Source organism: Folsomia candida, unplaced genomic scaffold (genome assembly GCF_002217175.1).
Source record: "Folsomia candida strain VU population unplaced genomic scaffold, ASM221717v1 Fcan01_Sc002, whole genome shotgun sequence".
Taxonomy (NCBI): domain Eukaryota; kingdom Metazoa; phylum Arthropoda; class Collembola; order Entomobryomorpha; family Isotomidae; genus Folsomia; species Folsomia candida.
This window is the reverse complement of record NW_019091194.1, coordinates 6712243-6736863: the sequence shown is the minus strand read 5'-3', so window position 1 is coordinate 6736863 and position 24621 is coordinate 6712243. Positions and strand designations below refer to the sequence as shown.

Here is a 24621-nt window from a genome sequence, read left to right as displayed (position 1 = left end):
GCGGTTTCAAAAAATAAAATTTCTAAAAATTTTTGAAATTTTGTATAAAAATAATTTTTCTCTTAGATTTTCATGAAAATGGCTTTTGAAAAAGGAGAGCTAGCTAGTAGTGCTACCTAGGAGAGCTAGCTAGTAGTGCTACCTAGGAGAGCTAGCTAGTAGTGCTACCTAGGAGAGCTAGCTAGTAGTGCTACCTAGGAGAGCTAGCTAGTAGTGCTACCTAGGAGAGCTATCTGGGAGAGCTGGCTAGTAGTGGTACCTAGGAGAGCTAGCTAGGAGTGCTGGAAACTAGAAATCTCATCTTACCCCGAAAATCTGATTTTACCACAAAATATTCCTATCGTGTGGGAAACTGAGACAAAGTCTTGAAATTCTCTGGAACATCCAAGAAAAATTTGTATACAAAATTTCAATAATTTATAACTTTTTTACTATTGAATGTTTTTCAAAAAATCCTTCATATTCTTGTTCAGCATAGTTTAATTAGTCTATAAAATCATTTTCAGGAAAATCTGAGGCAAAAAATAATTTTTATACAAAATTTCGAAGCTTTCTAGAAATTTTAATTTTCGAGACCGCCGCAAAAAAAAGTATTTTCTTGCTCAGGGGACCATAATAGGTATTTACACAAAAATTATCAGCCAAATCCGAGCTAGTCCACTGAAATAAATCCGAGCTAGGCCGTAATAATGCAATTTTACCAAAAATAATTTACAAAATTCACTCCCCAATCACTACAGAAGAGAATAAGAACCAGTTCAAAATAATAAATTAAAGAAGGAAGGTTGAAGTTTATTAATTATTTGGAACATTTGTTATAATTTATAATTAATTCTCCAGTATAATTATTCGACTTGAGTAAACAAGAGGAGAGAAAAACAGAACGAGAGTGGGCATGGATGAGTGTTCAAAAGTTGTTTTCCCACGTCCAAAAAGCATCCTCGCGAAAGAAACAGTCTATTCCAAGATATATTTTGTCGTATGGCTTAGGATTAGTTGCTACATATTGCATGAAAGTGGGAACTGGGAAGGAAATTTTATGAATGCATGGTCTTGTTAATAAGGATGATGATTTGGATTGTTGCGCGAGTATGAGAACAAACATTAAACATTGCTCTTTTACTTGATAAATTTCTCACAGACCGTGAACTGCATTAGAAAACTCCGAGGTCGTCCAAGACTCTGAATTCCATGCATAAAGCTTTCCATTAATGTGGGGTTATTATCAGATTTTGTGGACATTTGCTTAATGGACGCTACTCTCCACCAACCAACTACATTTATTTATACAGCTAATGCCTGCTGGAGAACAATGAGAATAGATTGAGGGTAATATAGTATTACTCCTCTAATTCTGTGATTGAGCCATGCATCCTTATTGTAATTGTAATTGATGATAGCTATATCGTACGTACACTCAAATTAAACCAGCCTGTCAGTCATTTGCATATTGTGAGTAAAATATTATGTATATATTTATATATTTATATTATCCATAAGAATATTACAAGATGCCACAGGAAAGAGTAGCCAGTCATTTTCCAGACCACTCAGCCCAAGGGCCGTTCCTTGTTGGCGTCTCGTACTCTTACTTAGGATTAGTTAGGCAAATTACTATTTTTTCGTGCTCATCCCATTGTTCACTTATTTCCCACGCAGTTCCAGTTTTCTCAAAGTTGATGCTCGTAATTTATTCGTGAAACAAGTAGTTTGAATGTGAACAGCTCTTCGAACTTGACCCAACTACTTACATGCATACTTGCCTGCCATGCTATTATCATAGCAATAGCATCAGGTTGAATCATTGAATCTGCTCAGTCTGTTTCAATCTGTTCACTCCGCAGCACGTAATCCTCCAACGTCCGTTCGAAATTCAAATTTCCATAAATTGCATTCCCAATTTAAACTCTTTTTTGGTCTTATCATCTACTAAGGAAGAAACATTGAAAACATGCCTATCACCGGGTCATACAAGCTTACGAAGAGTGAGAACTTTGAGGAATATATGAAGTCTGTGGGTAAGTCCAACTTCCAAACTTCCACGATCCAAGGTTCAAGGTCTAAAATGATGAGAATTTCTAATCATCATCATCATCCTCATTGTGAAGCCGGCTTTTCTTCTTTTTGCGTGTTCCCACTAACAAGAAATCTCTATTGATGCGATTGGATTGCCGATTACTACGAGGAATAATGTTTTCTTGGTATATTTGTAGGTGTTGGGCTCGTAATGCGAAAGATGGCTGTAAGTTATTTTATTAATTTGAAATTTGCATAGTGTTGATGTAGCGTTTCATAATTTGAGTAACGTATACCATGAAAATCTGCTCCGATAGGCCACAGCCACCCCCACTACTGAGATTACCCAGAATGGGGATGACTGGAACATTAAAACGTCGACCACCTTCAAGACGACCGACATTAAGTTCAAGTTGGGACAAGAGTTTGATGAAGAAACGGCTGATGGGAGGAACTGCAAGGTATTGGTTTGAATAAAATTGCCTTTTTAGCCAGCTAAATTAATTACTACAATGAAATGCATACGCTAAAGAAAATTCACAAATTAAAAGTACATTTCAAAGTGTGCGTTAACGCCCTAAAAATACAGGAGCTTTTCTTGGCTCTTAAATTTTATGCGTCATATCAGTTTAGTAAGTGGTGATGGGTAGGTAGTCTTATGGTAATGATGATGATAACGTCCTCGTTCAAGGATAATGGGTGTCACGCTGTCACATTTTGTTAAGTAGTAAACCATGCTGAGTTAGGTTAAACCTGGAGCTCCTTTCTTACAGCTTATCACACTTTTGGTTGAGTCTGAGTTAAGATTTGTAGTCACTTTTTGATTAGTCGGTTAAATTGGTTGCAGCAATAGTAATACAATTAAATTACACATTAGTTTTTTAGTGTGAAATGATATGAACATGGTACCCTCTCCTCTAGCTGTAGCTGTATGCATTCGTGAAATTGGTAATTATCCTGAGCAAAGGGAAAGGTTTTTTAGTAGTAATGACGGTAGGTTAGTCAGGTCGTAAAAGTTATATAAATGCATCACTGCAAACTAGGTACTCATATTTCGTTTCCGTAACATGATAGTTATGACTAAAATAAATTCGATGACGCTAGTTTTATTCAGTGGAATTAAACAACGCCCCGAATTCGTGTGAAAAAATCACACCACCACATACATAACCAGACTATGTAGGTACTTACCTTCCAATTGTTCAGATCCACGTGTTGTTCAATTGCTCAATGGTAATTTATATTATTTATATTGCCAACATTCTTCCTCGTAGAAATTTATTACTCAGCCTTTCATGGCATCAAAACCGAATACTTAAACCGGCTTCAAAATAATGAATTTCATGAGGTTAAATATAAGAAGCTATAATCAAGGTTATATCAGGAAATATGATGTGCATGGCTCATTATTACATCAAGTGGGTATAATTATAGTTTTTTTAAAATTATTTACAGTCCACCATCACCCTTGATGGTGACACCAAGTTGGTGCACAGTCAAAAGTGTGGTGATCAGACGCTTCAGATTCTCCGAGAGTTTACTGACGATGAGATGAAAATGACTTTGGAAGGACCCGGTGGCGTCGTGTCCACCCGTGTTTACAAGAAGGTAAGGTCCAAGAAGTATTTGGCGTTTATTTTAAAATTTGAACAAGAAAATGTTATCATGCTATTCTTAGTAAATCTTGTTTTTTACATTCAGTTATAAGCTCTCTGCTTGGTGCGTTAATTGAATGAAGTTCTTCAAAATTCAGTTCTCTCCGGTGACCTCTAATCACTTCTCTTCCTCGTCTACTTCGCCGTTATTATCAGCTATCCAGATATATTTCTCTTCCAAAATAATCTCCAATTGAAAATCTCTTAATGTGACCAACATTACAGATCTGACGACATTGAATCTTTTATGCCAAATATTTGTTACTGATAAGCAATTGATAAATTTGCTCGTTCTTCGATTGTTCAAAGATCAAAAATGACTGTATGTCAACTTTCTGTTACTTGTTACTTACTACAAAATTATCCGTTCATTAATTCACTTTTCCAATGTTCCAATCCAACAGGATCAAACGAGGTAATCACTGAATAATTTTTCCACAAATTCCAATTTACAAGTTATATATTGTGTATCCGATGTGGTTCCAAATTTATGAAAGAAACAAATATATTTTCTCATTGAATTTTGAATGGACATAAGGCACAATGTTTTGATTATACTTTTTTTTAACAAATTCTTCACAATTTTACATAATTAAATAATTTTTGCATCGAGAAAATCATCTCATAAATATTTATATGAAATCTCTTAAATACATAATTGTAGTTTAGCAGAGCATAAGAGTTTAGTTATTTTATGACATGAAGTACAAAGTGCATAGGACAAGGACCTATCTGTGAGTGGCGAATCTTTATTGAGGAAACATACAAAATTGCCATATGTTCTCAATTGGGTTTATCGAACTTTATGATTAGGATCAGGATGTGCAATTTTATGGCATTGATTGTATAAACAAATATTTGTTGCCGTTGGCGTTGGCAGTTGTAACTCCGAATATTTCTGCACATTCTGTTTTATTGCATGGGATTATATTTCAGTTTGACAATTGTATCCCGTTCTCAGAAGTACTCGGAGTCGGGACATCCTACCCGTCATCAAATACATACGTATGGCTTAATAAGCCATACGTAATATGTTTGTTTCAGGGTCGATGGTACTTAGTTCAGCAATGCACCCATGATTATGTACATATGCAGTATGCACATACCGCCTGCTACCGTAGAATGTGGCATAAATTAACCGGAAGAGATGGTAATATCAATCTGACTATGTCTACAATGAAAACCTTGATTTCGTACGTCATCATGAATGGAATTAGCAGTGTTTCGCGAACTTGCCTCAAAATCATGCCATATGTACCTGTGTAGAATTTGTATGACTTTATTATCAATCGGTCTGTGATTTAGTTTTCAACAAGTTTTATGGAACTGTCGCGTCGTGCTCAAATTCATTCTCCATTACTTCGACATTGACTTGGACCTTTGAAACTTTATCTTATCGTCCATATTAAAGTAATACTCTTTGCATTGAGGTATATGTCTGGATGCCTGCAGTGGTTCAAATTTTCTCCCACAATGTGGACATTGAATGTACTTGGAATAATCCGGGGAGGGTTCTTCGGGTAACACATTTGGATCAAAAGGACGCACGTGGACAATGCCGGCTAAACTGGGCGCTGACTGGGATTCGATGACCACGGTCAAGTCAACCGCCACGATGGCCACAGCACCAGCGACATTTGCATTCGCAGCCGACCTGAGGTCGTTGTGGGAGGCAGAGGCGAGGGTGCGTTTCTTTCCCAGGGCAAAGTTCTTTTTGTCCTCGGCCACTTCCGCGTGGAACCGGGCATCAGTTTCTCTCCAGTTTTCCTAAAAATAATCGAGGGAAATTTTTCGTAATTTGACGATGTTGCTCATGTGTATGATAAAATGATTCGAGTTAGAGTTACATACCGTTGGATTTGGTGGTGGTGGTGGCACGGATGATATTCGGGCCTTCGACTTTCTTGCCTCCACTGGGGTCGTACCTGTCCCCAATGTACCACCACCAGTGGATGGACCAGCCAAACTCTTTTTCATTATTAAATTTGTTTACATAAATTATATAAGTTAATCGTGCATATTCGAAGTCACGATTGCTTGACTTTTAGTGCCTAGTTACCCTTAACGGTTGCGACAAATGGTCGAGTTACAAATAAAATAATTATTTTTAAAATCATTGGTGTCTGAAGTCCATCGCACAGACACCAACTACTTTGACCTGTAATAACTTTTGAATGGGCAGACATAGAGACTTAATTCTGAAAGATGAAATCATCGTAATTTTTAGCTTGATTTTTTAAGCTGAAAATCTCGAGGGTACTATTTCGAATAGTAAACTTGAAATCTCCAACCTTTATGTACCCCGAGTCAGACTGCAGTTATTGGTCAAACCAAACATTTTCAATGAAATTTTATTGTACCAAATACATTTAAACTTGTGGGGTGCATATTTTTTTTAGTCTGTTCAGCCATTTTGTCTATCGTGTTCCGGAAGGACATATGGTTCGATAAGAACTTACTGAGGCTAAAAAGAAAGCAACTTTGCGGGGCCTTTTAAGATTGCATTATTCACTGATTCTAAGAGCAGGATTCGTAACGAACATGTGCATATAATTTATTTTTGGCATAAACCATTACAAAACACTAACTTAATAAACTCTGAAATTTTTTCCTATTTTAATTCATATTGTTACATTAGGAGCCATTACCAACTTTTCTATCAGATTTCTGCTCGATGTGACGAATTTGAAAAATTGGTATGGATCATCCCATAGGGTCTGCCCAGATGAAAATACTTTGAATTCATACTCTTCCATTAGTAGCCATTAACAATCCCCACAAAAATTTCAGCTCTATTGGATGAGTTTTAGATATCGGTAGGGTCCATCCAGATAAAAATTTTTACAATTGTACTTTGTAAAAATTTTTTCAGTAGAAACCATTATCAACCTCTGTACCGAATTTCACCTTTCTACGACGATTTTGCAATTTCTATACATAATACCCGACAAACTTATATGACCCCCACCGGTCAACCACTTGTTTCGCTTATCTTCGAACTTAACTCCTCATTTGACCCATACTACATGCGTGCAAAATTTCAACTCAATCGGATTAGTTTTACAACAGTTATCGCAAGACGGGCAGACGGACGTGACGAGTACATAAGCCCTGACTCGGGCTGCACACTGGAGATTTTAAGTTTACTATTCGAAATAGTACCCTCTAGATTTTCAGTTTAAAAAATCAAACTAAAAATTACGATGATTTAATCCTAAATAATTAAGTCTCTATGTCTGCCCATTCAAAAGTTATTAAGGGTCAAAGTAGTTGGAGACTCAAACGCCGTTTTTGAACCAACGATTTAAAAATGAATGTTTTATTTGTAACTCGACCATTTGTCGCAACCGTTAAGGGAGACGCGTTACCTAGATACTTAAGGTCAAGCAATCGTGATTCGAAGTGCATATGCGCACGATTGCTTGACTTTTAGTGCCTAGTTACCCTTAAGGGAGACTAACGTTACCTAGATACTTAAAGTCAAGCAATCGTGGCATATGCGTACATCTATTTTTACTAAAAATGTTACCAATCACAACTTAAATATTCCATATTTTTAGGGGAACGTTTTTACTTCTCAAATAAAGTGAAATAACCGTAATGCATCCGGTTTTGTGCTAATAGTGTTTTGTTTTGTGAAGATTCTAACTTCAAACTTTGGCTGAAAAATTTACAGGTTTGCATGTTACTTTCATATTTACATACCTTTAATGATCAGCTAACAAGTATAAAAAACACTTCTCGGGATAATCTTAATTTGGCAAGTTTTCCGGCAAAACAAATTGGCATATGATATTAAGGCATGTAAGCGTGCATTATCAATATGCATACATTCTTTCATATTGTTTTGTTGTTAACCCTTGTCACTCAGGAGGGGAGCTTGCGAGGTTGATAATAACAGATCTTGGTGCCCTTTGGATATGTGGTAGGGACTCATGAGTGTACTAAAACCCTGAAGTAGTTTGACTCCATGGCCACATTTGCGCCCGCCACACCCACTCAAAAATGCCCAAAAAACGCTTTCACTCGAGTTTTCACTCACTCAAATCCACGTCAAAAATCCAATTTTACTCGGATTTTGAAATTTCTTTCACCATTATACTCCCAGATAGTTGCTCTCTTCAATCCAATATCAAACTCAATTTTATTGATGATTATTTCGCAAACATAATTTGTTTTGTTGATGACTACAACAATGCTCATTCAGAATTTTAAATTTTAAAAATACTAAAAATTTCGACAAAATTGAGTTTGATATTGGATTGAAGAAAGCAACTATCTGGGAGTATAATGGTGAAAGAAATTTCAAAATCCGAGTAAAATTGGATTTTTGGCGTGGATTTGAGTGAGTGAAAACTGGGGTGAAAGCGTTTTTTGGACATTTTTGAGTGGGTGTGGCGGGCGCAAATGTGGCCATGGAGTCAAACTACTTCAGGGTTTTAGTACACTCATGGGTCCCTACCACATATCCAAAGGGCACCAAGATCTGTTATTATCAACCTCGCAAGCTCCCCTCCTCAGTTATGTACACATTTCTGTAGGGTGATATTGACACTGATAAATTCTGCTGTGTCGATTTATCGACTTTACTTGGTTTTATTGAGTATCAAAAGTTAATGAGATTCCACCGTTGATTTGGTGAAAGCATATAGTCGACTGTGTGAACTTCTCGCCCATTCTTTATATTAATGGGAAATGAAAAGATCAATAAAATAAGCTTGGGAATAGCCAAAAAAGTTTTTCCCCAACTAAATAAACTTGATAAGCCCTTGCAGAAACAGGCACGTATGTATGTAAAATAAAGAACAAACCCAAACATTCTTGTGAAATTATTGCTTTACTTGATTCCTTTCCACTTATCGTACATAACATGTAACTTCACAGGACGACTTTTCATGTCTCCGTATGAAATTTATTTACTGAAAGTACATATGTACGAGACCGAACAAACTTTCTCTTGTACAGATAGAAATACAAATTGTGGCGATGAAGGTTTTCAGAATATCGGGACGCAATGCCTTCAACAGGCAACAGAAATTCATTGACGGAAATTTGCAAATCTTTGTACCGAGAAATGAGGAGCAGGAATCGCATGTACTTTGCAAATTAATGGTATCCATTCAAATTTATAAATTACTAGAGTCAATAATTCTCATCATGATAAAAAGGTCATCCAGAGGTATATAAAGTATTATGAAAGGTTTTTGATATAATTAACATATTTCAGGTAAGGTGTTGTTTGGTTAGTCATCGGTATCCTTGTTATATTTTTATGTACATAATTGAAGTTCTACACAGACACATATGTATACCCATAAAAAGAAAGTGACACTTATAGGCCATCAGAGAAGCATGGTCAAAATGAGTCGCATAAGGTTACGACATACATATTTATGCACATACTCGTAAAAAACCGTTAGTACTTAATCATCTAGGTTGTCCCATTTCATTCGGAATTGTGTCTCCCTGGTTAGTATTACAAAAATTCTACAACACGATCGTTCATTATTACGATATTGGGTAATGAATTAACTGTATACTACATACAACATGACACTGGATAACTTTTATCCAGATTTACCGTCTTCACTTCCGTCCGGTACCCATCACAATTGAGCCAAGGTTACGAAATTATTGATTAGTTATCATTAGCAGTCAGTCGATTTTGGGCATTGTGTGAAATCAGGTCACAAAATACTAAATATTTATGACGTAATGTTTCCATCTAACGCTTGTTGGACTTGATATTCTTGCATTTGGGAATGTGTCGTTCAGCAGCAGCCTCAGAAAAGGAGCGGGCACAGTGAGGACACTTAATGTAATCAGAGGTGTCTGATGGTGGAGGTGGTGGGAGGTCATTAGGATTGCCCCCCTTTGAAACGTGTGCTTGGTACTCTTTGGCAGCTCGAATCGTGGCAATAAAGTCCTCGTGCTTCTTTCTCCAGTCAACCTTCTTCTTACCCTTCAATAAGAAAATGTAACATTAAATCACGTATTCATATAAAGGTTTTTAGTGCGTATTTTCTATACATGTAATTTAATACCTGCGCCGCAGCCGCTTTTGGAGCAATTTTCGGTTTGGCGGAAACAATCCGAATGTAAGGTTCAGCTTCAGTGCCTTGCATTCGCATCTTGGTCGGGTCAAAAACTTTTCTCTTTCTTGTTGTAACTTTTTTGCAAATCGATTCATGTTTTGCAATTCGATCTGGAGCAAAAAATCTTCCGCAGACTTTGCACTCATTCATTCCTGGGGGTGGAGAACCTTTTGGGCGTGGGGCTGGGGAACTTTTAGGCTTGGGCGATGGTCTACCAACAACCTGTGCAGAAAAGTCAAATATTCATGGTTTATAAATCCTTCATTTACCCATATTCTTCGTCTATAGCATTTCATAATAGTACGTTCGCTTGTATTGTATATTTACAGCAAGAAATGTACCTCTTTTCCACTACAATTTATATACTTTAGTTTGATTTGGAGTGGATTTGCTTTCAATTTTTAAAATTACTTACATATCTAAAAGCGAGAGTATGAAATGTTAAGTTTGTATGCATATTCTTGACTTGCTTCGATCAAATTCTTTTTTGAGTTAATCTGAAGGTGAAAGTGCACCAATTTTTAGGTAATCATCATCATCATCAAGATAATGTAGAGCAAACGACTTTTAATACATATATACGGAATTTGAAATTTGCGAGTAGTACTAAACTATAAAATGTATGGGGAGGTCTTACGAAGCGCACTCATCCATCAATAAGCTCGTTTACGGTGTTTAACGTAGTAATGAGAAAAATAAATGTATCTAAATTCGACTCGCTAACTTTGAAGCCACGTATCTGTCTCATGTTTCAGTAATTTCAAAACAAAACTTAGAAAATCAACTAATGTGTCACTAGATTTTTGTTTGAAAACAGGATTTTAGAAATGTGGCTGTAATACATAAAGTCTTACGTTCTAACGTCAAAACTGACGTTGGTCACATACTATATGTCAGTACGTCTAGTTTGAATTTGCGTGTTTGCCTTAGAATGACTCGTGCAAATTTGCAGTTTGATTTTTTATGCAATGCTCAAATATTAAACGAGGTCTGAATTGGGGGATATCACCAGCCATGTATCACTGACATATCGCCCACATACATACATATGTAGGTACATCGTCATTGTGTATCTGAATAAACCACAAATTTCTAGCTTCTGGAATCAAGTGGAAATGGAAAATATCGATTTCGGTTTCGCACAATTGGCAGAATTATTTATGAGTCTGTCTGTTGTTTCTGGTTTTGGGACATGCCAATGCCACCGAGTTCCCATCTAGATTCCACGTACCCACAAATTTTGTATACGACAAAAACTTTGACATTTATACACGTTGTCAATTATGTATACACATACTTTTCCCTTGGTTGAGAAATAAATATTCTTTAAAATTATGACCTATCCTAACAGAAAAATCCAATCTGTAAGAATTTAGCTAAATGTTTTAAAAGCAAAAGGCCAATTAATAATGCAGGAACTGACCCAAAAGAATCACCACATATTGCTGGAAAAACCTATTTACATGTCAAACCCTAATATAAGTTCATTCACCTAATACTGAAGGAAACAAAACAGGAAGCGTCTCATTCTTAAGGTCTCAAATTTGAGAAAATTGTACAATTCCAAGTTAGAAATAAATGAGTACTAACCGGCGCTGGAGAGGGTGTTGTCCTCACACTGTTGGAAGTATTTTTAGTCGTGGTCACTTTCTTTTCGCCAGCAGAAATCTCAATTCCTCTCAACTTGTTACTCAAGCTAGCCTCTCGTCGATCCAACTCGCTGGCATAGTCTGAGTATTTGGTGGTATTGGAGACTGGGGGGTACCCCGAAGTTGGGCTGCTACGAGTCGTCGACGTACTCGAGCCGGAAGAAGACCTTGATGAACCGAGTGGCAACAAACCCCCACTTCCCCTGCTCGGGGGGAGACTTGTCGTGGGCGTGAGTTGCTTGGGTGAGGGCGAAGAAGAATGTGTGGCACTGGTAGCTGGTGGGGGTGGCGTGGGCTTCTTGCTCGAGCCGAGGTTTGATGGTCGACTGATGGTCGACGGAAGCACGACAGGCATCGGACTTGGAGCAAGTTTTCTCATTGGGTTAGTCGCCATTGCCGCCGGTTTATTGCTAAGGGTTGCGGATGGCTTGGTCTTTGGAGGTGGAGCAACGATGGGGTCGAGTGGATTGGACTTGTCAATACCCTTTGGCGTTGTGACACTACTGGCTGAAAACCCCCCTTTACGCCGCTCTTCGAACATTTGCCGAACCTAAAAACAAATACAGCAAAATTAATAAATAACCAGCTCCAAAGAAGTAATTTTTGGTACTGATGAGAGTGAATAAAACTATTTTTGAATTTGGTGAAAGTGAAAGCATGGTTGTAACAATTCTGAGGGTACAGAGGACAGAATAAATTTTTATCGGGCTAAATCACTGCCCTCGGTACCCTTGAGGTCCTGTTATTACTATTAAATCAACATGTTTGTCATATAAGGATTTCATCTGTAAATGATACAAAAAAGTACGTAAATATGAAGTACAAGGCACGCTAGAAGTACCCCATCTAAATGGTTACCAACAGTGAAGGCGCTAATACCCGACAAGGTCTTTTTAATTGCACGTCAATACAAAAAAAATGCCATCTATAGAATTTGCAATGGTAAATTTTAAATGCTTACCTTTCCCGGAGGCAACGGTGGTGGGTTGACGTTTTGCTGATTATTGTTATATTTATTGAGTACACCGTTGGTATGTTGAATGAGTCTCTGTTGTTGGTTATCCAGCATGGCTAAGAGTTTGGTTTCTTTCTCGGCCATCTGCTTCTGTTGAAACTGTGCCTAAATTTTAATAAAATGATAAAAACGAATTAGCTATTAACTTTAAACTTATTACGTTGTACACCTTAATTTGTATGATATCTATAAATACACGACTATCTGTATAACCCATGAATTTATACCTTTATTATCGAATCTTGCATTGAACGCTGAGTAATTGGACTCAAATACAGATTGGTCAAGATGGATGAGTCCATCTTTCCCTGGAGTCCATCGAGTGTTAATCCGACAATTAAAAGCCACACAGTATGATTTTTTTCATGGGCACTAACATAGCTGTCAACAGCAGGCTTTGCACTAAATGCATTTCACTGTAAGCCTTGGCTCAAAAGTCAATGTTGCAACTTTCATGATCATTTAGACAATTTGGTATCGAAAGTGACAAGAGGGCACAAACAATTCTTGGAACATGACTTTGTCCTTACAACACACAAATCGTGCGTGTTGACTCAATGTCACCGGAGAACTGAGTCATGCATACGGAGAAAGCAGTCTTTTACTTGCATTGCAAATTCCATGCAAAAACCTACCAATATCCATTAAAGGTACTCAAACCCAAACCGCACATTTACTTTCCAGTTGTGCCATGCCATTCTACATACATACATTCCGTGAATGTTTCGATATCCAAAAAGTGAGAATGTGCAAGAGTATTGTGGAGCATGCACTTGTTTGTGTCATTTTCCCAGTGAAAAATGTTTTTGCTATTTCAGTATAGTAAATGGTAGATCATCACAGACGGGGAATTTTAATAAGGACGAAGCTCATGAAGAAGCTTGAATTTGATGTGGTGACGAAGGGCGATCGATTTTTATGCCGATACATTATTCAGTGTCGCTATTCATTAGAGCACAATAGAGCGGTGGGGGACAGCACTTAATCTTGACACGCAACCACGAAATCAACAAGAATGAGGGACTCCTACTGAAATCGAGTCCGGAGGGAGGTGGCTAATTAGGAGAAAACATTGCTGATGAGGTTGGTTAAGATGCCACTCACTTCTCCGAAAAACTACCTAAGGATTTTCATCAAATTGTCATCTTCTTATTGACATTTCCTTATTTGCATATAATTTTTCAACAGTAGCAAAATTATAAATTAAACCACTGTGGAAATTACCTCCTCAGTTAACGCCATACTTTATCAATTTAATACTCTCAACGACATGGACAAATGTACATATGGGCAAAGTCTTGTAATGGAAGAAATAAACATTTAAGTATAAACAGATATGCCTTGAACCTGAACATCATTATTGTCTGTTTTTAATGGTTTGCTTAGTTATTCTTGCTGTTTTCCGTCGTATTTTATATACTATCAGATAGACCATTTCAGCACTAAAAGCAATTTCTATTCAAATAAATAATAATAACATTGAGTGAAACCGATGATTACCTATGTACATACGTATGTGTGGATGTGTATGTATGTATGTATTTTTATTTTATTGTATTCGAATTGGATCGAATTTTTTTATAGATATTGCCTCATTGTACAAAATGGTCGACGATTTTTTCACAATGGTCCAACAAAATGCATTACCTTCAACGTTGCATGGTCAGTTCATTGTCCACGCATTGTTATGCATTGGTTATTTCCGATGAAATGTGTATACTCTATTCGATATTTTGAATGTCAAGTTTTCCAGATATATACATAGATACATGTATTACCCATCCACCATCATTCAGATATTCGCGCCTGATATGCTAAATAATTTCCAAAAATCAACAACTGAAGTCTACCAGTGTACAGTGAAGTTGTAGGAAGAAATAAATTTGTTTATTAGTGATCCTAATATTTGGTTACTTAAACTAGATTAGATTGACACAGTTTTTTAATTAAATTAAATGGACCCATTGCGTGCTTCACCGTATGCAGTACTATGCATGCATATATTTAAGCTAGACGTGTACATGTGTATGAAATTCATGGAAAATATGCCCAAAGTTGGGAAATTAAATTGGATCTTGGCATCACAAGCATGCAGAATATACAACAGTGCTAATTAAATCTATGCTAATACATATATATGTACGTACATGTTAGTCATCCTACCAAATAACACCAATTTATTATTGTCATTTATATAATTCATTAAAGTACAAACACTCTCTGAATGATTTTCTCATTTCGCTAATTGAAAACGATAAATGACCCAAACTTCAGTTTCTACTACTTCATGTGTAACTTTTGTTGATACCCAACAAATTTTCCACAGTCGTCTGCGAGAATATATATATAAACATATGACCACATTGTAAATAAGATTTATGTCGTCCTTGATTAATTTCTTTTGCAGCATATATTTTGGCCATATCACCTTCCTTTACTAACTAATTGCAATAACACAACAATGAGACGATGCATGTTAGTGCCATAATCAATACAGATTTGGTACAAGGCGTCATTATGGTGGTAAGAATGGTCCCTACTTGGTCAGGCCCAGCATGAATAACACAATACGACATCCTATCATTCAACCATCAGCCCTAAATGGTCAAGCTAGGTGAACTAACTGACCCGTACTCATGCCCAACCAAAAACGGTTATCATCTTCTTCATAAGAGCTAGCAGCATACGGATACTATGAACATATGTCTATGTATGTGTATAGCAATCCCACTTATTTTTACTAAATACGTAGCTGAGGAAGAACGATTTAGCCTTATAAAAAATAATGACATCTTTTCATCTCATCTTATCTCCTGTCTCCAAAAGTTCATTTATCACACACTGAACTCAACAACGACATGATATTTGCTGCAGGATAGTAATAAGGTTTTAGGAATCCACATATTTTGGATTGTATGCACGTCTAGTGTGAGATTAGGAATAAAAGAAATAATTACTAATTACACCTTTGAGATGAGATACCCACTTGGCTGAGAAAATAATAAAAGAAAGGTGCAGTTCATACTGTTCTATTCAATGACGACAAAAATAAGTAACACAATAAATAAACTGTTTTGTCATGTCACGCGATAATTGGACGGAAATGTTAAGTCAGTCTCACCCTCGTAGCTTACTTAATAAGTAGGAAAAATTACTCGTAAAATTTAGCTACTATTTATAACGATTTCTAAGTATTCTCTTTCAAAGTTCGTAACTTCAACGCTGAATTTCATCCTTACAGAGGTAAACATGCTACGGAAGAATCGGATTTTAATATATGGATTTAACATGCAGCACAAATAGGAAAATCTCTTCCGTGACATCATTTATGTGTGTATGTACGCGTCATGCTGCTAATTAGTAGTTAATTTACCTGCATAGCCTGCATTCTGGATATTTTCGCACCTCCATTCTGAGACTGGGCATTTCCCCCATTCGAAACCGGCAGTCTTCCCGACATATTAGTAAATCTCTTGTGCAAAGTGCTGATAAATCAAACTGGTTCAACCCAGACCACTTCTGTGGCGTAATTCACTACAGAATTTGCATGTTTTCACTTAAAAATATATGGCTAAAATTGAAAATAATCGAACAAGGTTTTCATAGAAATACAGATGCGACTTGGTCAGCTGTAGTTTTTTAATGCGAAAATGGAACAATGACGAATCTTGGTAAAAGAACTACGCTTAGAACTCAACTACTTCACTTCACTCAAACCTTCAAAACCAAACTAAACTAAACTGATCTTACAAGTCAACCAAAAAGGAAAAGATTCATGAGTGATCGCATAACTATAGCTTCTGACTGACGACGGCCGGTTTGGTTTGGTTTCAACGAAGATCAGCGTGGGTGTACTGCCTTTCCTTTAATATGGTTTGGTAAACTTAGGCAGATATAGATTCGTCTCACTTTTACCTTTCTTAACTTCTCAGTCATAACCTCAACCCAAGGCAACAATGCTTCGTCCCCAGTTGAGTCAGTGGGTTGTGAAGTGTAGCAGACAAGACAAGAGAATAATATTAAATAGACGTACAAAAAAGATCTTCTCGACAATACCACAATCATAATTCATTACGAGCACTTTTACGAGTAGTGTGTATACAAATGCAAGGAATACCTGATGTGGTGGTGACTATGTGTGAACACAGGGTTTGTTCCGTAGATCTGCATACAATAAAATGTATGCAGATCTATGATTCATTATTTTTCGAAGAAATGGTAATGAAAAGATTATCTCATCTCCTAACCTTTAGAATTGGACCACACGGCATGTCGTTGTCGGAGGATTAACATAGCCAGCAAATCAGCATTGGAAACCAACCATACATTTTGCGTATCCTTTTCATGTCGTTATGATTCAGTCAGGATACACAAATTATAATTTACAATGAGACAATATATGCAACTAACTGCATCAAGAGATTCACCAGCACAGACCATGCATAACCACAATACAATGAGAATTGTGCATCTTACTTACGTTCCTCCTCCTTGAGTGATGCGATGATGAGACTCCCACTCACTCCTCCACTACGCGAATTATCTATCTAAAACCAGTGCAATGGAAAGATCTTGAAAATTATTTGGTTGAATTTGAAAAGACAGAAGGATGTTATCACTGCATACGTAATAAGTTAAATATAAGGCGATGCGATCAACAAGGGTAGGATGGCGTATGTATGTATAAATAAGTCCAATAATACATATGTTGTGAGACGAAAAGTTGGATCAATAAGCGGAACGACCAACCTTGTCGTAGTTGTTGTATTTGTTGGTACTTTCTATATACATATGTATGCATGTAAGTAGAAACATGCTAAGGCAGAAAGTCAAATAATACATTAGGCAAATAAAGCATTGGGAAGGAAAAATGCATATTATTATACATTGCATGTCCGTATGCACAAAATCTCAATCTTGATTCATTGTCAACGACCTTTAATGCAGCAACATTTCATGATAGTTTTTTTTGTAGTGCTTAAATATACATATGTATTGCAACAGCTTGTGTTCAAATTTAACTTTTTTTGCCGTATATGCTAATATCTTAGCAGTGCGATAATAATGCAATGTATTAGATTTGATGTTATACACACGTACTTATTAAATCACTGTTGAAAAAATTATCGAATTTTTAGATTATTTGAGAATTGCACATGGGACATCGCTGAAACACACAAGTGCATAAATCAGAAACATGTATTTGCATCTGTTTTTTATAATGATGACACAATTTTTCTATTCCAACAATGCGTCTAACTATTAATAACATATGTATTCATGTTTTTTAAAGAGATTGACCAACACACGGAAGCAATGTGTAAAATTGTCACAATAACTGATACATATTTATGTATGTAGTAAATTTCCAAGCTCATCACTCAATATTGAAAATAAGTGTGAATACATAGTGCTGATAAAACAACAATACGGTTAAGCTGCCGGAACGCACTGGAATGCAGTTGCAAAATATGTGTATAGATTACACCGAATCCCTCATTAATCATCGGGCACTGGGGAAATGTTTGTTATCACTGATGTATTGCTCCAACATTGTAGATAAAGGCAAATACAACTACTTCATTTCGAATGTTCCTCATAGTCTGTTTTAATAATCGTTTTAGCTCCGAATGAACCAGCCAACCGTTGGAGAGAGATTTTTGCGATTTGCCACTAAAACAGCAGTTCGCATATTGCCGAAAGAGGCTAAAATTCTGGTGAGAAAGTACAAAAAGTTGAGAAGTGGCAAGAACTTTAGGAAAATCCAAGAAACAGCGACAACGACACAAAATATGCCACCACCAAAATCGAGCAAGAAGAAAGTTCAAAGTCAAGGACAGGAGAAAGTAGCTGCCGAAGTGGAAATTGCAGCACCGACAACTCCCAACATTCCTGCAGAAGTCAAGGAAGCGTTGGTGGAAGAATTTAGAAAAATGTCACTTGAAGGGGGTGAGAGCGTTGGTAAGTTGTGTATTAAGTAAGACAAATTGAGACACCAATTGAAGGAAACTCATGGCAAAGATGGTTTTAAATAATAATGCACCCATGATTAATATTGCATAATTGATTACTTTTTTGTAAAATTACGTTGATTTCGTGGTTCATCCAAGTTATTTTTATATGCACTTGATTTTTATTAAATGCACAATGAGTGGTTTTGCTGTGACTTGAGTGAATCTCGCATAACACAAATTCGCACACACATATAAATAGCTTATCGAAATTAATAACCCAAGACTTGTCATTGACCGTGACTCCGAGGTGCATATATGTAAATTTGTATGTAGATACTGTCAAACGGCAATGGGCATACCACATTCAACTTAACTCTTACATTGTTACTCTTACATAGTTATCTATTAATAATCATGATCGTAGTATGAGGCAGCTTATCAATACCTATTGTCAATGTTATTCTTTTATTGTATTATACAAATTTGAATTAAATACAAAAAGTAATTTCACTTTCTGAGTACGTTGTCTTTATTTATTTAGGTTTACCTCAAGAAAGCAAGAAAAGTGATGCCAATACCATTCCTCCAGCAGAGTTGATTTCTACAGATTCCAAAAGCGAGACCAAAAATGACAAAATACGATTTCAAAAATACAATATTCGCCTTGAAGATATTATCAAATTCCGTGAGAAGTTGAATGACATTGAAATCAAACAATTGGTAAATACATAAGTATACACACTCGTTACTTGTATTTTGGGGCGTTATTGGATTTCAAAACCTATAGCACATAACTTGTTAATTTTTTACAGTCCCTTCCTCCAGCTTGGTCTAAGACAATTAATGAAGTTGACAGTCGGGCTAAGGATGAAGTGCAAAAGGCACGTGATGAAGTTGTCGAAGCGCAAATAAATGCTGGAAACTTGAAAGATGAGCTAGATGAGGCACATGCACTATTACGCGCAGCAAATACAAAGTTCGTATAATCATATATCTTATTGTAAAGGGATTTTGCAAGCTTCTAAAATATGATTAATTTCAATTTTATCAGGAATGAAAAGTATACCCGAGAAGTCGAAGCTCAAAGGCAGGATTACGCTCAACTTCAACACCAACTTTCTGAAACTGAAGCTAAACTTAAAGAAACGTATGAAAAGTGTGATGATCTTGAAAATCAAGCTCAAGAGAAGGACAAAAATTTGCAAGACGCTAAGGAAAAATATGTCCAAGAAAGAGACGCTAAAACCAGAGTTGAGCACGCCTTAAAACAATTAGAGGCTGACCTTGCGATACAACTTCAACTAAAGGACGGCCAACTGTCGCAAATTATTGAGGAACACACAACTCAGATTAGCACTAAAAATGACGTAATTACTTTGACAAAATTTAGATCAAGAATTTTTAAACAGATCATTTTTTTATTTTAGGAAATTGCCAACATGATTGAAGAAATTCGAAAAATAGATGCAAACTACAAGCTAGCATTGGTCAAAAAGGCCAATGATCTTGAAGCAGTGTACTCTCGCAGATACAGTGAACACCAGCAGCAAATGGACTCCGTCCAAAATGATGTTATCGACAGGGAAAAAGAAATTGAGACATTGAAGGTTCAACTTAAAGAATCATTCGAACGTATTTCCAACCTTGAGAAAGAAAATGCAAGCTTAAAGGCTGCTTTGGACAACACACAAAAATCAGAGAATAACTTGAGAGACTTGATAACTGACATTAAACGAGACTTGGAGAAAGTCCGCCAATCCTACCAAGACGCCAACAAGGAACTTAAAGACAAAGAAATTAAGTTCATTGTGGAAGATTTGGAACCAGAGTTTATTAAATACGATGGGCTGCTTATACTTGAGGAAAAAAGGTTTGTGCATAAATTTAAAATCATTTTTATTCAAACGATTTAGTTCATGAAAGTTTAAATCATGTTTTCATCAAAATGCACAGAATCCAGGGAATTCGTCAACGTCGCCTTGTCGTGGATGATAATAATAATTAATGCAATCCATAAATTGACTTAATTGCATTGTACTAATATCATGATGCCAGTGACATCATACATATTTCCACGACTATTGATTTTTAACAGTAAATGCACCTTGTGACATATGTATTACATAGCTCAACAAATCGAATAACAGTATGTCTGATTAAATTATTCCTTCCAATTGCATAAGAATACATGCAATCTGTTTATTGAATTACTTAATACATATGACACGTATCTAATCATTTAATGATGAGGAATGATTGAATATGTAACTACAATTCCTGGAATTCTACTAAATAAATGTTCATGATGAGTCAGGTGACCAACGTTTGTGGAATTTTTTTCAATAAATGCTTAACTTTTCATACTTTTAAATTACCAGATATGCATTCATGATATAGGATATCCGAGGATGTTTTCAAACATGATTTTATATGTAATCCCATAATTCCATTATTCCAAAATCAGCATAATTCAAACCTGAAACCCTTTAAAATGACTGAAAATCATCAATACCTCCAAAACGGGGTTTGGTAGCACAACGACACGTCATTATGAAAATGATTTCCCGAATCCTATTTTCATTCCTGGCTGTCAATACTGTACTCAAATCTGTCGTAAACGGGAAATTAATTAAGCATACGTTTGAAATTGATTATGCCCCTGGCCACCCCGACGGAGTGAAAAGCAATTGGATACTTCAAATCAATAATCAGTTTCCAGGTCCAACAATCGTGGGAACAGTTGGCGACGTCCTCCAAGTGGACGTTATCAATAGGATCAAAGATAAGCAAAACACGTCTCTGCACTGGCATGGGATTCATCAGCAGGGAACCCCCTTCCAAGACGGTCCAGTCATGGTTACACAATGTCCTTTAAGGTACAATCGTACACAGCGGTACAAGTTCAAGTTAGAACAGTGGGGAACCTTTTGGTAAGCTAACTTACAGTAACTTAACATGTCGCTTTAAGTTTCATTATCATGTTATTTACGAAGTATTTTGTAACGCGTTTTAGGTATCACAGTCATGTAAAATCTCAGTATGCTGAAGGTCTGTGGGGGGCTCTCATAATTCATCCGCAGAAACCACCAGCCCACAAGTATGACGAGGAACTTGTCATAACTCTTAACGATTGGTATCACACAAGGACATCGTCCAACGAGGATTGGTACCTGTCAAAAAGCAATCGACTTGGTCGGACCCCATTTCCAGACTCCATACTCCTTAATGGCCGTGGTTACTACCCATGTGAGCAAGCCTGGGAGCGTAATCTAAGCTGCCGTAAAAAACGCCAACGTCGCCACGTATTTATCGCTCCAAGAAATAAGAAAATCCGCGTTAGGCTAATCAATACTAGCAGTCGGACAAGTTTCAACTTTTCAATCGACTCCCACTCTCTGGACACGATTGAGGTCGATGGCATAGATGTAGTTCAACCTGTGGCTGCAGATGTTATTCAAATATCTCCAGCTCAACGGTACTCTTTTATCATAACGACCAACCAGTCCAAAGCAGGAAAGGATCGTTATCTGATTCGTGCAGTAGGTATCCTGGAGCCAGCTGCTGATCCTGACACTGTTCAGGGAAAGTGCAAAAACTGCACGCTACCAGTGGTCACAGCAATTCTTAAATATGATAGAAAATCCCAAAATAGCAGTAATCAAATAAGGAATGAAACAGAAGCTTACAAGGACAATTTTTCTGCGGATCAACTTCCACCGTCGCCACTTCTTCCAAATAATGTGCGCTTACTCGACGAAACCCTTCTTCTTCCCTACGACAAAATCGTCGCTCCTCCATTCGCAGACCAAACCATTATCTTAAATTCGGGCGTTATAATAACGGACGACGGGGATCGATTTGCCTTCAATCAAACCTTATTCTCACTTCCAGAGGACGAACCCATTCTTCACAAGGTTGTAAGAGGTGTTGCTCTCCCGTCTGAATTTCCCTACGTGACGCTTCAACCGTTTGCATCGGTCCGAATAATTATAAACAATTTTGAAGCTGCTCATCCTTTTCACATGCATGGGCATCATTTTTGGGTCATGAGTAAGTTCCCCATGAGAAATGATAGCAATGGGAATTTTCTAGGATTTGATGACAAGTTAGACGGAGATAAAATCAAAGTGAGCGTTGTAAAACGGGATACTGTTTATGTTCCGGCAAAGCATGTAGTAGTGATTGCATTTTATGCAGACAATCCCGGAGTGTGGACTTTCCACTGTCACATTGGTATTATAATTTTATTCATATTTGTATCTATTAAAAGATGGTTATCTAATCGATAAAATTTATGAATTAGATTGGCACAATCTCGGAGGCATGGCATTCATTTTGAATGAAGCTCCGGACCTTGCACGAAGAAAGTTCAAAGTTACAGAAGAGATGAAATCAATTTGTAGAAAGTGATTGAACAGCTACAGATTTATATTTTGTTGGCTAATGTAAATATGTAAATGAAATTAATTTTTGTACTTGAAAACTTTTTGATTTTGTTTGCATTGATTCAAATAATGATATGTAAAATTACGACTAAACAATTATTCAATGAATTTTACATATTGTGAAATTAGTTAAATGCACCAATTTCCGAAGACAGTTAACGGTTTTTAATTACTTAATTAATTGAAATAAAACTCTAGTTTACCGTGATTTATTTTCTCACAACAATTAATAATCCTGACTTTGAAAAACTTTAGACATGACATTTTCAACATACATATATTGTTCTTGGTTTATCGTTTCTTATTATTTTTAATCCAATCTAGGTGAGAACTGACTCTTGAATAAACTCCAGGAAGGTTTGGCCTTGCACAACCTATTATGTACATACGTTATTTTTATACCGATTGTTTAAGTCGCAAAGAATATTAAGGATAAACTTTATAAAATTCACCTATGCCCCAAGACACGATGCCGCACAAAATTTTCTTATTGTTGACATTGCTGAATAGTCCACCTCCACTATCTCCGTTACCTATACGTATTCATACGAAAAATGTAGTTCGCAGTACATAAATAAAAATAAAATTGATGGGATGAGAAACGTTTTTTTATTACAAGAATCCTTTCCAGCCGCCCCTGCACAAATTGTTGAATCCGTTATCATCCAGCCAAGGTTGGAGTAATCTTTCCGACACTGCGCATTTGGCACGACGGGAACTGTGACTTTTTGCAGTATATTTGGCAAACCTCCCCCTTCTTTTGTGTAACCCCAACCCGCGACAATTGTGGTCGATGGTACAACAAAGTCTTTGGTTGCAATCGTAGCAGGTTGGACATTTACATTAAAGTTGAAACGAGGCGTTACTTTCATAAGTGCAATGTCGTTCGCCATGGAGTCTCTGGTATAAAAAGAGGGCATTAAGAATTAACAACACGTATTTATATATATAAAATCTTCAAATATTTAATTGCGTACGAGTTATAATTCTCATGAGAAATTATTCTGGACAATTTCCTTTCCTGTTCTGTCCCCTCGGCCACGTTCAAGTTGTGTTCTCCCGCAACAATTGTGTATGTCGACATGGAATATACAGCGCAATGTGCCGCGGTCACAATCCATTCTGAGTCAAGTATTGTACCACCGCAAATGTGACGGTTATTTGCTCTGATACTAACTATGAAGGGAAACTCGGCCTTAGAACTAGAAACTCCACCCACAACAAGAGTGCCAATACTAAAAGATGATGCTGTCCCTGAAAACAATCGAGATGATATTTTAATAATCACGTTTGAAAGTTTGATTTTTGATTTATCAGTGTCAGCGGTGATTTCCTACAATAAAACCTCACCTATTACATATAATATGACAAAGAGTGCAAGGGTAAAATATTTTGGCTCTTGCATGGTCCAATTTTACGTATAATTTTTTTTTGCAGAGAAGTACAACCGAATTCTTATTCTGCACTAAGGTCTTCCAGTTTCTTGGATATATATCCACTCTTGATACATCTACCTACGTACGTGAAAATATAAAAGTTTTTAATATGAGGAGGCACGACATTTCCTAGAAATTTGCATGTTAAATAGAATGATAGGATTCGCAGATATGTATTAATACGACATTACGTGTCAACAAATGCATTTAATTTTTAGAGAATTGATTTAGAACGTGATCCTAAATTAATACATAGTAATTCGATTACATATTAACTGCCAAGATTCACGTAGTCTTTGAATCAATCAATGGAAAGAATTATGAGACAATGCAGCCGGATGTACGAGTGCGTCAGA

The 24621-nt window shown here is 36.6% G+C and overlaps 6 protein-coding genes across 10 annotated transcripts; 3 read left to right on the top strand and 3 right to left on the bottom strand.

Annotated features, from left to right (window-relative positions):
• Window positions 1-1778: 1778 nt before the first annotated feature.
• On the top strand, window positions 1779-4203 carry LOC110842988 (sodium/calcium exchanger regulatory protein 1). Of its 2 annotated transcripts, none has more exons than XM_022088886.2 (5): window positions 1779-2018; window positions 2214-2242; window positions 2334-2477; window positions 3472-3624; window positions 3695-4203. In XM_022088886.2, exons 1-5 carry the CDS (start codon window positions 1952-1954, stop codon window positions 3695-3697), a joined length of 396 nt encoding a protein of 131 aa, XP_021944578.1. In that variant the 5' UTR covers window positions 1779-1951; the 3' UTR covers window positions 3698-4203. The 2 variants fall into 2 exon arrangements, with proteins under 2 accessions (XP_021944578.1, XP_021944577.1); XM_022088885.2 differs by having other exon boundaries at window positions 1800-2018; window positions 3718-4203.
• On the bottom strand, window positions 3927-7557 carry LOC110845181. Its single transcript, XM_022091545.2, has 2 exons — window positions 5523-7557; window positions 3927-5438 (listed from the first exon to the last, which is right to left on the bottom strand). Exons 1-2 carry the CDS (start codon window positions 5646-5648, stop codon window positions 5028-5030), a joined length of 537 nt encoding a protein of 178 aa, XP_021947237.1. The 5' UTR covers window positions 5649-7557; the 3' UTR covers window positions 3927-5027.
• A 932-nt stretch (window positions 7558-8489) lies between these two features.
• On the bottom strand, window positions 8490-17049 carry LOC110844135 (serine/arginine repetitive matrix protein 1). Of its 4 annotated transcripts, none has more exons than XM_022090268.2 (5): window positions 16911-17049; window positions 12377-12535; window positions 11357-11965; window positions 9716-9988; window positions 8490-9633 (listed from the first exon to the last, which is right to left on the bottom strand). In XM_022090268.2, exons 2-5 carry the CDS (start codon window positions 12512-12514, stop codon window positions 9397-9399), a joined length of 1257 nt encoding a protein of 418 aa, XP_021945960.1. In that variant the 5' UTR covers window positions 12515-12535; window positions 16911-17049; the 3' UTR covers window positions 8490-9396. The 4 variants fall into 4 exon arrangements, with proteins under 4 accessions (XP_021945960.1, XP_035703807.1, XP_021945959.1 ...); XM_035847914.1 differs by lacking the exon at window positions 16911-17049 and adding an exon at window positions 16346-16517; XM_022090267.2 differs by lacking the exon at window positions 16911-17049 and adding an exon at window positions 15804-16513.
• An 808-nt stretch (window positions 17050-17857) lies between these two features.
• LOC110843994 (lamin-1) lies at window positions 17858-20706 on the top strand. The gene is made up of 6 exons (XM_022090075.2): window positions 17858-18391; window positions 18926-19104; window positions 19197-19360; window positions 19436-19751; window positions 19812-20254; window positions 20338-20706. The coding sequence occupies exons 1-6, from the start codon at window positions 18061-18063 to the stop codon at window positions 20387-20389; spliced, it is 1485 nt and encodes a 494-aa protein (XP_021945767.1). The 5' UTR covers window positions 17858-18060; the 3' UTR covers window positions 20390-20706.
• A 202-nt stretch (window positions 20707-20908) lies between these two features.
• Window positions 20909-22867, top strand: LOC110843304 (laccase-2). The gene is made up of 3 exons (XM_022089265.2): window positions 20909-21314; window positions 21398-22617; window positions 22688-22867. Exons 1-3 carry the CDS (start codon window positions 20935-20937, stop codon window positions 22792-22794), a joined length of 1707 nt encoding a protein of 568 aa, XP_021944957.2. The 5' UTR covers window positions 20909-20934; the 3' UTR covers window positions 22795-22867.
• Window positions 22868-22979: 112 nt separating this feature from the next.
• On the bottom strand, window positions 22980-24334 carry LOC110842932 (trypsin-1). The gene is made up of 5 exons (XM_022088807.2): window positions 24180-24334; window positions 23807-24083; window positions 23446-23729; window positions 23282-23362; window positions 22980-23203 (listed from the first exon to the last, which is right to left on the bottom strand). The coding sequence occupies exons 1-5, from the start codon at window positions 24232-24234 to the stop codon at window positions 23121-23123; spliced, it is 780 nt and encodes a 259-aa protein (XP_021944499.1). The 5' UTR covers window positions 24235-24334; the 3' UTR covers window positions 22980-23120.
• Window positions 24335-24621: the final 287 nt, after the last annotated feature.